This window comes from Callorhinus ursinus, unplaced genomic scaffold (genome assembly GCF_003265705.2).
Source record: "Callorhinus ursinus isolate GAN/ISIS: 27379988/994484 unplaced genomic scaffold, GSC_fseal_2.0 scaffold81, whole genome shotgun sequence".
In the NCBI taxonomy this organism is placed as follows: domain Eukaryota; kingdom Metazoa; phylum Chordata; class Mammalia; order Carnivora; family Otariidae; genus Callorhinus; species Callorhinus ursinus.
In genome coordinates this window covers 1,840,166-1,856,153 of record NW_027397143.1, presented here as the reverse complement: position 1 = coordinate 1,856,153, position 15,988 = coordinate 1,840,166, and the positions used below count along the sequence as shown (strand labels likewise).

Here is a 15,988-nt window from a genome sequence, read left to right as displayed (position 1 = left end):
AAAAAAGAATGTACCTTGAGCATTTGAATTTGCCAATAGATACTCTCCCTCAGTAATGTTTTGAATGACTTCAGTGCATCCTATTATGGCTACTTAAATTTTTTAGTTGAATATATTTAACTAAATTAAGCTTATTTAATGCCTATTGTTATATTTTTTCCAGTTTTTTGCTCCATTAATATTCTCATACCTATATCTTTGAAGATTATTTTCTTTAGTTTAAATTTCTTGAATTGAATGACTGGATCAAGGACTGGTGACATTCTGATCCCATTGCCTAGTTGCCTTCCTGGAAGCTTTTACAGTTTTTATTTCCATAAGCAGTTGGCGATGATATGTGCTGTGCCTAACACCCATGCCTACTCTGGGGGGGGGGGTTGTTTTGTTTTTAGTGCTTTAAAAAAAACTTATTTATTCAAGAGGGCAAACTTTTTATATCTAATTTTGAGTACTTGTGAAATTAAATATGATCTCATATTTATTGAGCCATTTAGATATTTTCTAATATAAATAGCGTGTATATGTACTTTATTGAAATGTTCAAAATTTTGGTCATTTTTCAATACTGCATATGCATAATTTTTGTAAAGAGTAAAGTGCTTTGTTGTTTACCTGATTGTGAAAATAAAATTATAAGAAATTTACACATAGTATGTGGAATGAAGAAAGAGTAATAAACACTGATTACATCTATTCATATATGCTATTGTATGTGCTTACACACAATTGTGTGTATGAAACAAAAACAGTCATATTTTTCATACTTTTCAAAATGTGAAATATACAGAAAGGCAATTAGAATGTATAATAATCCAATAATAACACATAAAGAGAAAACCCCTGAAAACATCCACTCAAGTTGAGAAGTAGACCCCTTTTCATATTAATAGTAGAATCTAGGTGATAGTAAATGGGTGTTGACTGTAAAATTCTTTCAGTTTTACTTTGTGTTTGAAATTTTTCATAATAAAATGTTGGGAAAAACTCTGTATCATCAGATCAGGGGTTTTGAGCCAAAACACATGACCACCATTCCTCCTAGGTCATCCCTCTTACAACTAAAAAACCTTGGGCATCAATAAACAAGCATGGGAAGACTCCAAAATGTGAAAAGAAGAAGGCAAACTGTGAGACCTTGAGGGCGGAGGAGCAACATGGTAGTAAATTCCCCTTTTTCTCCTCACCTCCCATATCTTTCAGCTAATGTGTTCCAGAAGCTTCCATGCCAGAACCTCCAACAGACACAGAACAAAAAAGCTCTAAGCCTGTTCCCCTTAGTAAAACCAGGAAAAGGGTGGCCAAACAGACAACTTTGTTGGTAAGACCCACCTTCCTTCAACCAAACACCAGTGGAGAAACCACCCTCTCGCCCCCATCTGAACCATGGAAGCCAGAGGAAGTTGCATATTTTTCTCAAGTGGAACGAAAGGAACTATCAGCAGTGAATTCTCTATCCAGTGAACATATTTAGGAATAAAAGGGAAATTAAGACACTTTCAAGAGATAACTAAGAGTATTGTCAGCAAGCCTATCCTTAAGGAAAAACTAAAGGAAATAACTCTGAACAAAGTAAATGATAACAACAAAGGCTTGAAACTGTTGAAAGAAAAGAACATTAGAATGGGAAAAATAGGGATATTATAAAATAGACTATCCTACTTCCAAGTGTCTTACATCAGACGTGATGGTTGAAGCAAAAAGAATACCATTTGATATTCTCCATCTATACAGTGGGAATACTTAAGACAATTATATTTTAAAAGTGGGGAGGCAAAAGGTCCTAAATGGAAGTAGGATTTCTGCACTTGGCTGACTGCTAATTGATTTATGTATACTGTTGTATCTAGAGCAACCACCGAAAAAAACTATACAAAGTGATATACTCTAAAACACTACATAAATCAGGATGGAATTCTGAAAATGTTAGAGTAACCCATGAGAAGACCAGAAAAGAGACAGAGAAGAATGAGAAGCAGGAAACAAACTAAAAATCCTTTGTCTCACATTAATCAAAGGTCTCACAATAGGCTAGATACTGAGTGTATCTCAAGGTGTGTTGTTTTTGTTTTTCATTTTCATATCCAAGGAATAATAATTTTTAAGAAAACATGCTGCTGTAATAAGCCAGTCACAAAAAAACAAATAGTGTATGACTCTACGGAAAGTAAAATGGTGGTTGCCAGGAATAGAGTTTTAGTTCTGCAAGATGAAGAGTTCTGGAGATGGATGGTGGGGACGGTTGCACAACACTATGAATGAATTTAAGACCACTGAACTGTATGCTTAAAAATAGTTAAGATGGTAAATTTTATGTTACTTGTATTTTACCACAATAAAAATTTTTTTAAAAAACATCATGCTGCTGTAAACATTCTGTACACACTGGTATACCCCTTCATGAGTTTTTTGAGGATTTGCAGATGCCTGTAAATACATGAAGACTTCCCCAGGAGTGCATAGAATTGGTTTTTTGGTTTTTTTTATACTGAAGTGTAGTTGACATTTATATAAGGAAGTGATCATTGTGATAAATGTAGTCTGACTTCTTTCACTTAACATAATATCATCTAAGTCCATCCATGTTGCCACACATTTTTTATGGCTGAGAAATATTCTATTGTATACATATACCACATCTTTATCCATTCATCTATTGTTGGACACAAAAGTTGTTTCCATTTCTTCACTATTATAAATAATATTGAAATGAACATGGGGGTGCATATAACTTTTTGATTTAGAGGGTTCTTTTTCCCTTTGAGTGGAATTGCTGGATTACCTGGTATTTATACTTTTAACTTTTTGAGGAACCTCTGTACTGTTTTCCAGAGTGGTTGCACCAATTTACATTCCCACCAACAGAGCACAGGGTTCCCTTTTCTCCAAATCCTCACCAACACTTTTATTTCTTGTCTTTTTGATAATAGCCATTCTGACAGGTTCGAGGTGGTATCTCATTGTGGTTTTGATTTGTATTTCCCTGATAACTAGTGATGTTGAGCATCTTTTCATGTATTGTTGAATTCAGTTCTAATAATTTGCTGAGGATTTTTGCATCTGTGTTCATCAGGGATATTGGCCTGTGATTTCCCTTTTTGTGTGTGTTGTCTTTGGTTTTGACATCAGGCTAATGCTGGCCTCATAAAGTGAATTTGGAAGCATTCCTCCCTCTTCAGTTTTTTTGGAATAGCTTGCGAATGATAGATTTTAACTCTTTAAATGTTTCAGAGAATAAATGTCCTATACTTTTGTTTGAAGTTTTTTTTTATTATTGATTCAATTTTATTAGTAATTGGTCTGTTCAGATAGATCTATTTCTTCTTGATTCCATGTTGGAAGATTTTCTGTTTCTAGAAATTTATCCATTCTAGGTTGGCACATTTGTTGGCATATAATTTTTTATAGTACTCTCTTATAATCCTTTGTATTTCTGTTGTTGTGTTGGTTGCAACTTCTCTTCCATTTCTGATTTTATTTATTTGAGTCCTCTCTTTTTCTTTCATGATTCTGGCTAAAGATTTATCAGTTTTGTTTATCTTTTCAAAGAATCAGCTCTTGGTTTCATTGGTCATTCCTATTGTTTTTTCTTTAGCCTCTATTTCATTTATTTGTGCTCTGGTCTGTACCAGTTTCTCAGTCTTTCCTTGCTTTTCATGACCTTTACACGTCTGAAGAGTATTTTTTACAATGACTTTCAATTTTGGGTTTTATACCTTTTCTCATGATTAGGCTATCATGGCTTTGGGGGAAGAATCAATCCCACAGAAGTGGAGGACCCTTCTCATCACATCATATAGGGAGTACTTGATACCATCATGACTTTCAGTGATGATGTTAACCTTGATTACTTGGTTAAGGCAGTATCATCTGCCAGGTTTTTCTTTTTTAAAGTTATTGTTTCCCTGTTCCATATTCTCGCCTTTGGAAGTAGGTTCCTAAATCCAGCCACCATGAAGGAGGGAGAAGAGTATTAAGTTCCACCTTTTGGCAGGTAGGGGTGGGAGAAGTATCTACTTATATTACTTGGGAGTTTTTCTGTAAGGAAAATTTATCCCCCCCCCCACTTATTTGTTTATTCAATCATTTGTTTTCATCAGTATGGATTCATGTATATTTATTTTATACTTTGGGTTATAATCCAGTACTATTTTATTTATTTTGTTGTGTGAATTGTTCTAGCTTTCGCCATTGAGAGCTCTTTCTTGTTAGCTGCTATTTCCCTTTGTTGCGCCCTCATCCTTTTTTTAGCTTTTCCTTACTTTCTTAGACTGCATGTCATGTCTGCTGACAACTTCAAGAAACTACTCTTTCTACCATATTCTGAAAGGTATTAACTGGCAGATTGTATTTGAACACCATTTATGGGAAGTCTGGATCATGTTCACATAACTTGGCTCAAAAGTGATTTATATGTCCATACTCAAAGACCTAAAAAGGAACAAAAATAACATCACATCCTTCTTGGCAAATATCTCCATGATACAGGGGCAGGGATGTGCCTAAATATCACTTGTAGCTCACATTTAAAAATCAAGACAAGCCAGGTGCCTGGGTGGCTCAGTCGGTTCAGTGTCCAACTCTTGATCTCAGGCTTGCGAGATCAAGCCCCATGTCTGGCTTCACACTTAGTGGGGAGTTTGCTTCTCTCTCCCTCTTCCTTTGCCCCTCCCCCTGCTTGCACTCACTCTTTCTATAAAATAAATAAATAAATCTTTAAAAAAAATTCAAGATGAGCCTGAATCAGTGGTTTTTGACTGTCAACGTATGCCTGAAATTTCTACCAAATAAAAGATGGCCTGTTTTGATGGGTTTGGCAAGACACTTGATTACCTCCTTGTGGCTCACACATGAAAGGTTAACCTAGATAACCAGATTTATTAGGAGTTAGAGTTCATCAATTAGAGAACCGGTTTTCTAATATTCATGTGATAAAAGCTCGTGGCCAGAACAAAGTCATCTGCTGAAGGCTGATTGACATTGTGAGAGACAAAGTCCATATGAAGCTTAGTTTCTGCCCTCAAGCACAGGGCAGCAAGTTACTACAGGCAGGACAGTAACTTGCAGTACTCAGGGAAAGGCTTCAGCTCATAAGAGACAGTACCAGGCTCTTCTGGAAGACTCCATGGCTGGCATGGCTTTGGAGCAGACACTTGAAGCACAAGTTGGAGGGAGATGATTTCATGAACCTGAAAGACATCTCATTGCAATGGCCATGACATGGAGTGGTCCCTGCTCCCCTGGGGAGAGCAGTGTCTGAGGAAATGTGCTGGGAAGAGGAATGAGCCTCTCTTTCAACATTCAATGAGCTAAAATCAAACTTCTCTCTGCAAGTTGTTTCAACTGCTTGCGAAGAGCTGGCCCCTAGTGGCTCATTAGTGCGAGGTGGAAGTTGCCTATGAGGAAGAAGGATGGTGTCTGTTGGGGCCCCAGCTGCAGAAAGCAGACCCTGGAGGGTGAATTCCCAGACACAGTCCTGATTTCCTGGCTGCTCCCAGGGAGGACTCTGCCAGTCCGGCCCTGCATCTGCCTCAGTAGGGAAGAGGGTGCTACAGGCTGCAAATGATGCTGAACTTTAATTTATGAGTTTATGAGTTCATGTCCTATGAGTGCCTCACATGCAGGAAGCCACAACAAAAGCTGATTCTGCCCAGGGCCCTGGAATAAACTCCTTTCCTTATCGCCCCTACAGTCCCCTTATATAGTTGGCCCATGAAAAGTAATGCAAAGAGCCAGTGAAGATTTCAGGAGAAGGTGGTCCCCAGAATTAGGAGGATTGAAGACCTGAAGCCAGGGTAGAATTGACCAGCACACAACCTCTCATACCGTAGCCAGTCCAAGCAAGAAGGACGCATGTTCTCTTTCTGCTCACACCATGCTGCTGACATTTTAGAGAGTTCTTTTCTCATTTAAGGCAAATTTGCTGTATGGTGAATGACGACTTCTCCCCAAGATGAATTGGTGGGGACCATGAGGATAGAAAGTGATTTTCCCTTTGACTCTGCACCATCTAGTATGTTCATCGACTTTCCTCTATCTTCATCCTCCTTCTCATACCCAGTCTTTGATTGTTGAGGGAGAGAGGGAATGAGGAATAAAACTATATCCCAAACCATGGCTCTTTTCCATTCAACGCTGCTGCCTATTTGGGTCCCAGAATTCAGTGAAATCTTTCCATGTTCTGGAGTAAATTTGTCAGTACTCTAGTTCCCTAGATGTAAACATTTTACTGCTCTGAGTTTTTGTGTCTAGGAATGTTCACTTTCCAGTCTTCCATTAGACTTGCCTACCCCATCATCAATGACTTGTCAACACATGATTATTTGGGATGAACAAAAACTCTACTAAGCATTGTAGGGAATATGCCCATGCATAATCTATGGTACTTTCTTGAAATAAGTGTGTAACGTAATAACCAGGTGAGACATGGAGGTAGATAGATATGGGTAATGCAAAGAATATGATGAGTCTAAATGAGTCTTATAACCTTAAACACCAGCATTGGTCTGTGTTATTATATCTCAAACATTGATATTGAAATAAACTTCTCAAATCAAACTCACAGTCCAGGAAGATACATCAGGTTTATCACCCATAGTCAGGTTTCCACTGGCACCAATGTACATTAGGGATTTCATTTACTACATCTGAGAAGCACAGTTATGTGCTCAATATATGCCTATGGGATGTGATCAGTAAAGTTAAGGGAAACGCACAATTACTAGAGTCTTTAAAAATCAGGGGCAAAAAAAACAGGGAGTCTTCCAGCAGAGAATGAATGAAGGAAAGAGAAAGTTAGGAGAGACAAGTCAGGGAACAGATGAATATGTGAGTTGATGACAAAATTGTGGCGATAGCTTGAGGCAAGTCATGTTAGGACTTACATTCCAAGGTAATATTTGGATTTATTCTGGCTTCTTCAATATTTGATATAAGGACTGGCTAACAGGATGTAATCAGTGATTTAGGAGGATTAAACAGATCCTGTATGCAGGGTAGATAAGTGCAAGGAGACACGGGAGGCAGGCAGATCCACCGTAAGCCTGTTGCTGTGGTCAAGGTAAGAGTTGGTCAGTATTGGGACGAAGTCAGAGAGGAGCTGATGGTGAGTATAAAGAGTACTGATTAACCATGAGATCAGAGGAGATTGAGAAGGGAGAGGCAAGAAGGCCAGAGAGGGGCCTGAAGACTGGCCACTGGAGACCAGAGGGGTGACCTCCGGAAACCAGGAAAGAGGAGGTGGGAACTGACGTATGGGTTCCTAGCCCTCAGGTGTAGAGTAGGAGAAGAAGCTAGGACTCTTGGATGCTTGGCCTCATGGAGTAGAACAAACTCTAGACTTCAAATCAGAAGTCCTGGGTCCCCACCCAAATCCTGTAATTCATATTTTCATGTCCCTAAGGTGATAGAGTAACTCTGGACACTTCAGCACTGAGGGAACCTGTTTCTCTTAGCCCATTTAAAGTTGAAGGGATACCAAGAGTTCCACGAGGAAGTCTAGCTACTATCTGAAGCTTCCTGACATCCACACTGAATAGCAAAGCACCAAAAATATAGAATGGTAGTGGGGGAGAGGAGTAGTGTAGGGGTAAGTTTCTGATCTGTGAGAGGTCCAGGGATTGCCTTGAGCCTAGGATAGAGGGAAAATTACCTAACTCAGTAATGACTAACGACCCTGAGAGTAGACAGGACCATATCGTAATCAACAATTACTAGTTGTACAGTCCTGGTAACAATAACCTTTCTGTGACTCAGTAATTTGGGAATAATTTTAATATCTTCTAATGTGAGGCCAAGAGGGCAGTTGATGCTTTGTAGAGCCAGCTCTAAAGTTCTCTGAAATTCCCAGACTATTGTGGTGGGCACTGTCTCATGCGGTTGCTGGAACCATCCAAAAATATCCAAATATGTCTTGTCCTGAGTTTTTGTTGCATGTAAAATGAGTGTTTTAGAATCAGCCCTTTTTATAGATAACAAACTGATGCTTTTATGACTTATGAGCAACTACCAGCCTCATATTGAAAGTATGAGCATGATCACATATCATTAATTAGAGGAATAGGCCTGGGTGAGTTTTTACCTATCTGGGACTCAGGTTCTCTGATTATAAAATGAAACAACATATGATATCCAAGAATCTTCTAAGCTCTAAAATTTTCTAATTCTAGAATCTGAGATTAGTTTCCTTAAGGCTCTCTTCATGTCCTGATTTCTCAGACTGTAGATGAAGGGATTGACCAGGGGAGTAACCACTGTGAAGATGACAGTGGCCACCGTGTCTTGGACTGTGTAGGAGGATGAAGGGCGCATATAGACCCCCAGGATTGCCCCATAGAAGAGGGAGACCACAGTGAGGTGGGATCCACATGTGGACAGGGCCCTCCTTATTCCGTGGGCAGATGGCAACTTCAGGACATTGTAGAGGATATAAGCGTATGAAAGGATGATACATGTAAACGGCATCAGAAATATCAGTCCCCCCACAGTGAATACCATCAGGTCATTGATAAAGGTATCAGAACAAGACAGCTTTAGAATGGCATAGGGGTCACAGAAAAAGTGATGCACAGTATTGTTGAAACAAAATGTGAGTTGGACCATGAGAAGAGTGTGCAGGAGAGCATGCAGGTTGGTAATGACCCACGATGCTGCCACCAGAAGGATACAGAGTCTGGGCTTCATGATCATGGTGTAGTGGAGTGGGCAACAGATGGCTACATAACGGTCATAGGCCATCACACTCAGGAGGAACCCATCCATGTTGATGAAAGTGATGAAGAAGTAGATCTGGGTCATGCATTCCACATAAGAGATAGACTTGCTTCCCACTGTGTGATTCACCAACATCTTGGGGGTTGTGACTGATGAAAAGCAGATGTCAACACAGGAGAGGTTAGCCAAGAAGAAGTACATGGGGGTGTGGAGATGACTGTCCCCGCTGATGGCCAAGACGACGAGGAAATTCCCGATGATGGTGACCAAGTACATCCCCAAGAATACCCCAAAGAGAACATCTTCCTGCTCTGACTGCCCAGAGAGTCCCAGGAGAAGGAATTCTGTGACTGTAGTCTGGTTGTCTCCATCCATGTCTGCAGGGGAGAAAGTGTGGCCAAAAGTAAAACAATGTTTAATTAATAGAGCTCCATTTACTGTTTAGAGACTGTAATGTTTTAATGGTACCAAATCCAAAGTGTATTTTTCAGTTAATATCACTTCAAATATGCAATTAGTTAGACAGATAAGACTATGTCATCATTTGAGTGAACTTCTTATGATACTGGTTTGTCATTGTTTGATAATGAACTCACATTAGAGAATTTTATGGAGTTAGTTTTACTGAAATCAAGAGCTGGCTAATTTCCATAATTTTAATTTATGTTTATTTAATTTATCTTTGATTACATACAGCTTACTTTACTAACATTTAGTGAATAGCCAGTATGCAAAAGTATTCTTCCACACATAGTTGGTTTTTAGCTTACGAATGATGAATTCAATCACTCATAGATGGGGACCCTGAGAAGAAGAATCAGATAAAAACCCTGAGAGATTCAGAGAGATTAGGTGATGACACATTAGAATGACAGAACTCCCAATATTTGCAGTCTTAAACTGTTAAATGCCCTTTTCTTTAATTCCTCCCTAGTTTTACCTTCAAATTTTTATTAGTTTCCATTTATGGGGAATATAACCAAGGGAGAATACAACCACTATAACCAGGCTTTATGTGCCTTTCCTCACTTTATCCTCTTTAAAATCTGTAAGTTTTAGAAGCCTCATGAAGCAGAAGGACAGAATGAAGCCAGGATATTTAGCTATTTGTTCAAAGTCACAAGTTCTTTTACCTGAATAAAATACTACTTTATACACCTCTCTCCAGTTCATGCTGGGTGTCTCTTACCTTTTCTCAGGATTAGGAGGATCAAAGCTTTTAGGCTTTGAAGGATCTGCCTGGTGGTTTGTCCTCAACCTTCTGACTGCATAGCATCAGAATGTCCTTACTGTAGGTCACAACTGTTGGCTAAGCTGAGCATGCTGGTGAGGTGGCTATGCACAGGATTTTGCAAAGAGACATGTTTTCTCTCCTGTGCTAGCCATAATGAAATCTTGGTATTATTGGTGTTATACCTGTGGCACTTGGTATTATTTTTGAAGAGGAAGAAGTTCATAGAGCAAAATTATGGGATATATCCAAGTAATCCCAGCATTAAGAAATCCATACAGGCAGGAGGAGTCAGATAAAGCATTGTGGATGTGATAGGCATGGAAAAATTCAGTGATTGGATAGTAAAGAGGAGAGGAGATGGCATTCCTGGTCAAGAACTATAGCCTGGCGTAAACAGAAGGAGGAAGTGGATGAGTCCACAGGTTAAGTGGTTTGACTGGCTCGGGCAGAGGATGTTACAGGTATAGATTTAAGGAGATTGGTTGTAGAATGTGGAGTATGGCAACGGTGAAGTATCCCAGCATTTTCAGAGTAAAATTAGTAAAACCATTGTAAAATCCTGAAATCTGAAGTCATTTCCTCCTAAGTCATATCACAGGATAAAAGTGTGGCAAGGTAATAGGAGGCTGTAGCCAGAGCTACTGAAAGAAGACACTCCAGGGAAAGGATGATTAATGTGCAATGGAGAAGTTGGAGGGCAGAGCTTGCTTTAAGGGAAACCCAAAGCTCTCTTTATGCAGCGTTTTTCATTGTGCCCTGAACAGCAGATGTGAATATTCTAGTCTTCACTGCAGGCTGTTTTCCATAATGGAAATGGCAGTAAAGGCTGAAAGAGGTAGAGCAGGATGGCAGCGGGGTTTTTCCTCTTGTCTGGGAACTACAGGTCAGTAGGCTCTGAATAACCCAAACTCTGTGTTGGGACATCTGCCTGCATTAGGGTTAGCTACTTCTGTCAGTGTTTGCTGGGATGATACTCTCAGGAGCACAATTAATACTGCCCCCAACCCCCAAGTCCTGTTGCAAGAGGGATGAGAGGAGAAAGAGCAATGATTCTGAAGAAAGTCTGTGCCCTCGCATTACACACCTTTGGGAGAGGGAGGTGGGCTTCCAACTCTGAGAGGGGAGACCCCGAGAAAATCCCACCAAAGACTGGAAATGCTTGCATGATGGGGAGACCATCAGTTAGTTTCCTGGTCTGGCATATGTGCTTGCTGACCTGCCCTTGCTTTTCCCGAGCAGGGAAGAGAAAATGGGTAGAGAAGGTAGGACTGAGAGTGGGAAGGGGGATGGTAGAAAGGCTACCTGTGTGCTTGCTCTTTGACATCACAAGGATGGGTGAGTTCCCCGTGTGCTGGTGGCCCCCGTGGAAGACACATGGCATCGAGTCAATACTTAAGACGAAAGTTGCGCTTGCAGGAAAAGTGAGCTCTTTGGTCAGACCCCGCAGCATGAACGCCTTTTGGGTGGGACTGTCAAGGTGGCGACAGAGGTTGAGTGAGGGCTGGGTCTCCCACCTCTGAGACCCTCTGCTCATCCCTGGAAGATCCCCTGTGAGCAGCCCACAGAGGGAAAAACACAACAGCCAGACAAGCAGCAGATACCAACAGAGGACGGGCAGCTTCCTTACCTGGTCAAGGAGAGTCACACCTACTGGCTCCTCCCCACCCCACCTTGCTCCAACTCAGAAAGAGCTAGTTCTAGAAGAGTCAAGGGGAGGTGGTGCCTGAAAATAAACCAAGTCTACCACCATACCCCCTCCCTTGCCATACCCCAAGCCAAGACAGATCATGGGAGAGTGGAAGATGAGATGGATGATTTACAGTGCTGTTAACTATTCCATAACAGCAATTTTTATAATATACAATGGCTTAAAATGAGAGAATCTGGCCAGGATGTTTCTATGAGAAGAGAAGAGAAGATGATGGTGGCACCAAAAAAAGATCAATTACCTGAAAAAAAATAATCTATTGTTTCATGGTTTTAAACCCCAAGAAGTTGACATTCCAGAGTGAATAGGTGATATGCCAAATTCCTCCTCCTCTGAATGGATATTCACCCCCCCACCCATGATCTTTCATTCAGTCTCCCATGCAGCTTCGTGTGAGGAAGAGAGCCTCCCGCCAGTGCCCTTGGAATAAGGCTCCTTTTATGTAACTTAACTACGCTGATGCCTGGTTTCCTGCCCTGATCTCTCCTGAGTCCTGTTGGTGTGTGGCCGTCTCCAAGCCATCTGACACAGGTGCAGCTTGGAGGGTTTGTGTTCTTGGACCTCAGAACCGAAGCTGCTTAGGGCCCGGTCCCTAGCCCCAGCCAAGTCTCCTCTGTGGGGCTCCGTGGGGCATCCAAGTAGCCTCCCTCTGGGACACTTCGATTCCATGGTCACAGACAAACGTGGATAAACAACCCTAGGGAAGGAACTGCTGGGAGGGTGGAGAGTAGGGGCAGCAGAGGAGGGTCTGGAATGGCTGCCCGAAGAGCCTCTGTGGCGGGGAGGAGGTGGCTCTTGGGCAGGATATTTAGGAGCCCACAGTCACTGACCCTGACACCACTAACCTTAGCTCTCTCCTTTGTCCTCCACCGCTGCTTTCTCTTTCCACCGTGGAAGTGAGCTTGCTCTGTCCTGCCCTGGGCAGCATGCCCTGAAGCGAGAAAGGCTTGTACGGGTCAAACCAACACGTGTCCCCTTCCCACTTGCTTAGGTGCAGCTGGATTTCGTGTGTCTGCTTTTCCAGAGGTACATCTGTGTGTTTGTGTCCTTGTGAATCTGTCTGTTGTTGGAGGTACCCTGCCCTTCTCACCTGGCTCTTCTCTGTTGCTGGGAGATACGGAGACACAGTCGTGGGACCCCCATGTCCACTGGCTCCTTGCTCGACCCGGGATGATGGGAGGGTCTCTGCCAGGGCCAGGGACTGAGGAACCTTTTCTCATTAGAGGTAGACGATGTGGCTCTCCCAGGTCTGGCTTGGAAGATTGGGAGCAAATAAATAGATCTTTGTTCCCTGGGGATTGGGATTTCTTAGGGATCTGGGCAGCAATAGTTGCCAAGGTTGAGTGTCCCTAAGGTGGATTCCCCATAGCTCCGCTGGAGGCACACATACTAACTGCTCCTCGTTCTTATTCTCTCTGGACACAGCTATTTCTGTGTGAGAGCAACTCAGCTTAGTGCTCAGACTTATTGCTTCCAATTGCCTCAAGTATGTCTTGTGCCTGTGTCCCAGAATGTACCTCATCTCTTGCTCTGTGCCCAAAGTGGACTTGAAGAACAATCGTGAAGCTAGTGAAATTGGCCCGCATTCATTCATAGCAGCTCTGTTCTGTACACTTTGCTCCTGCACTGACTCTCTCGTAGAATCCTTCAGGTTTCAGGACCCCGCATTCTTTCTTCTCTCAAACACAAAGTTTGATTTGTGAATTTGTACTAAGAAAGTAATTATTAAGAACAGAACCTCAAATCTGTGTTTTAATCTCTGTAATAGTGATTGTGTCCCCGGCACAGGAAACCAGAAACACCGCCTAGAGATACTCGCCTGTAGACCGGGTAGGGGTCCTGGGGACGGGCTGTGTATGTAGTCATCTAAATGGCATCTGCTGGCTATTGGATCTTGGGTGTGTGTTTCTAAGTTTGGATTTGTATGTCATGCACAACACAAAATTTTTAAAAGATGTGTTTTCAAACTCACCTTTAAAAAAAGAAGAAAAAAAGAACACAAAGTTGGGCAGAGATGTTTAGGTAAAAATTGAGAGAATAAGAGTGACATTAATTATGGATAAAGCAGTAGTTAAGTCAACCAGGAGCATAAGTCATAAAAGAGTCACAGCTTTTTTTTAAGGATATTATTAATTAATTTATTTATTTATTTATTTATTTATTTATTTATTTATTTGAGAGAGAGAAGGCGAGAGAGAGGAGCAGAGGGAGAGAGACAAGCAGACTCCACACTGAGTGCAGAGCCCGACTCTGGGCTCGAGCTCACGACCCTGAGATCTTGATCTGAGCTGAAATCAAGAGGTGGGGGCTTAAATGATTGAGCCACCCAGGCGCCCCAAAGAGCAGTATCTTATCATAATAAGGGAAAAACTCATATGAAACACCAAATGAAACAATGTAACAACAGTTTCATAAGGCAAAGGCTCATAAAAATGTTTAAAGTTTGATTAAATTAATATCTTAATGACAGACTTTAACATAACATACATTTCCCAGAATGTGATAAAGTAGTTAATAAAAAATATGGCAGAGAATTTATTTAAACAGTGAAGAAATCTGATTTAAAAGCCATATATTTCCACCCTGTAAATGGAGATTACACATCCTTTTTCCAGCCCAGGGAAAAATCACAAATATTGACCAATTTTTAAGGCTACCGCAAAGAACTATTAATAGAGTCCCCAAACATTGATTTTATAGAATACATAATCTTAGTCTCCATTACATAGTCAAAACTTGGAAACCAAAAATCATAATGTAAAAAGAAGTATCCAGTTGATAAAATGTAAAACAGTGATCCCAATTTTCATATCAAAAGGAATATTAAAACCAAATGATTTCTAAATTAAAGAAAAAATTAACATAAAAACCTATGGGGAAAATGGCCTTCAATGCTTTTATTAATAATGAAGGAATATAAAAAATAAATCAATCAAGTATTGAGCCAACCATTTTTTTAAGTTTATTTATTTATTTTTTTAGTAATCTGTACACCTAGTGTGGGGTTTGAACTCATGACCCTGAGATCAAGAGTCACATGCTCTACTGACTGAGCCAGCCAAGTGCCCCCCAAGCATTTTTAATGTTTAAAATTATTTTAATAAAATAAATATATTAGCACAGCTTTAAAAGTTAAACAAGTCTTTCTATGGAAAACCCAGTCCCCTAACCCTTTATCTCCCCCCCCCAGGGTCCCACTGTCCTTGTAAGCACTTTTATATTTGTCTAAATAATATGCTTATAATGCTACTTTTTTATTGAAGTATAGTTGACACACGATGTTATATTAGTTTCAGGTGTATAGTGCTATTTTTGACCTTTGATTTGCAGTCTTATCTACCCTCTTCCCCTTTGACAGGCGACTGCCCCTTTCCTCTTCCTCAAATCCTCCTAATAAAGGCACATCACAATTTGGGGCATATCAATATTTATTATCAACATTATGACTCTGTTATACACTGTGGGTGTACTTATCTTAACTGTATTTTTTTTCTTTTCTTTTTTTTAAAGATTTTATTTATTTATTTGACAGAGAGAGACACAGTGAGAGAGGGAACACAAGCAGGGGGAGTGGGAGAGGGAGAAGCAGGCTTCCTGCAGAGCAGGGAGCCCGATGTGGGACTTGATCCCAGGACCCTGGGACCATGACCTGAGCCGAAGGCAGACGCTTAATGACTGAGCCACCCAGGCGTCCCACTTTTTTTTTTCTTACACAACTACTGGATGTTCCTGAAATTAATCATTGCCTATTTTTTTCACTTGGTTAATTTTCATGGCTTTATTCTTCCCCTACCCCAAAATTAATTCTTCCAGGTTTTGAGTTATATTTGATAGACAATAAACAGCACCCATTTAAGGGTGCACTTTGATGAGTTTTGATAGTCATGTGCAGTCAGGTAACCACCACCACAATCAAGATACGGAATGGTTCCATTATCCTAAAAGTTTTCTGGCTTCCCTCTGCAGCTAGTACCCTCCCATGACCAGATAGGTTCTTTGCATTATTATATAAATTATTATATCAGTTTGCCAGTTGCTATGGAAAAGCCTGGTGAAGTTTTGATTGAGATTGCATGGAATTTTATCAATTAAGAATTGACAGCTTGGGGTGCCTGGCTGGCTCAGTGGGTAGAGGTTGCGATTCTTGATTTTGGCTCAGGTCATCTCAGGGTTGTGAGACTGAGCCCCAGATCGGGGAGTGTGAAGCCTGCTTAGGAGTCTCTCTCTCCTCCTCCTTCTGCCCTTCCACCCACCTCGTGCTCTCTCTATCAAAAAAGAAGGAAGGAAGGAAGGAAGGAAGGAAGGAAGGAAGGAAGGAAGGAAGAAAGAAAGAAAGA

At 40.8% G+C, this 15,988-nt stretch overlaps 1 protein-coding gene across 1 annotated transcript; it reads right to left on the bottom strand.

Annotated features, from left to right (window-relative positions):
- Positions 1-8,145: 8,145 nt before the first annotated feature.
- LOC112816253 (olfactory receptor 1E1-like) lies at positions 8,146-9,084 on the bottom strand. The gene has a single exon (XM_025862671.1). It carries the CDS (start codon positions 9,082-9,084, stop codon positions 8,146-8,148), a length of 939 nt encoding a protein of 312 aa, XP_025718456.1.
- Positions 9,085-15,988: the final 6,904 nt, after the last annotated feature.

Bases quoted from the DNA above. Each gene is read 5' to 3' on its own strand.
- LOC112816253 (XM_025862671.1), bottom strand. From the start codon at position 9,084: ATGGATGGAGACAACCAGACTACAGTCACAGAATTCCTTCTCCTGGGA.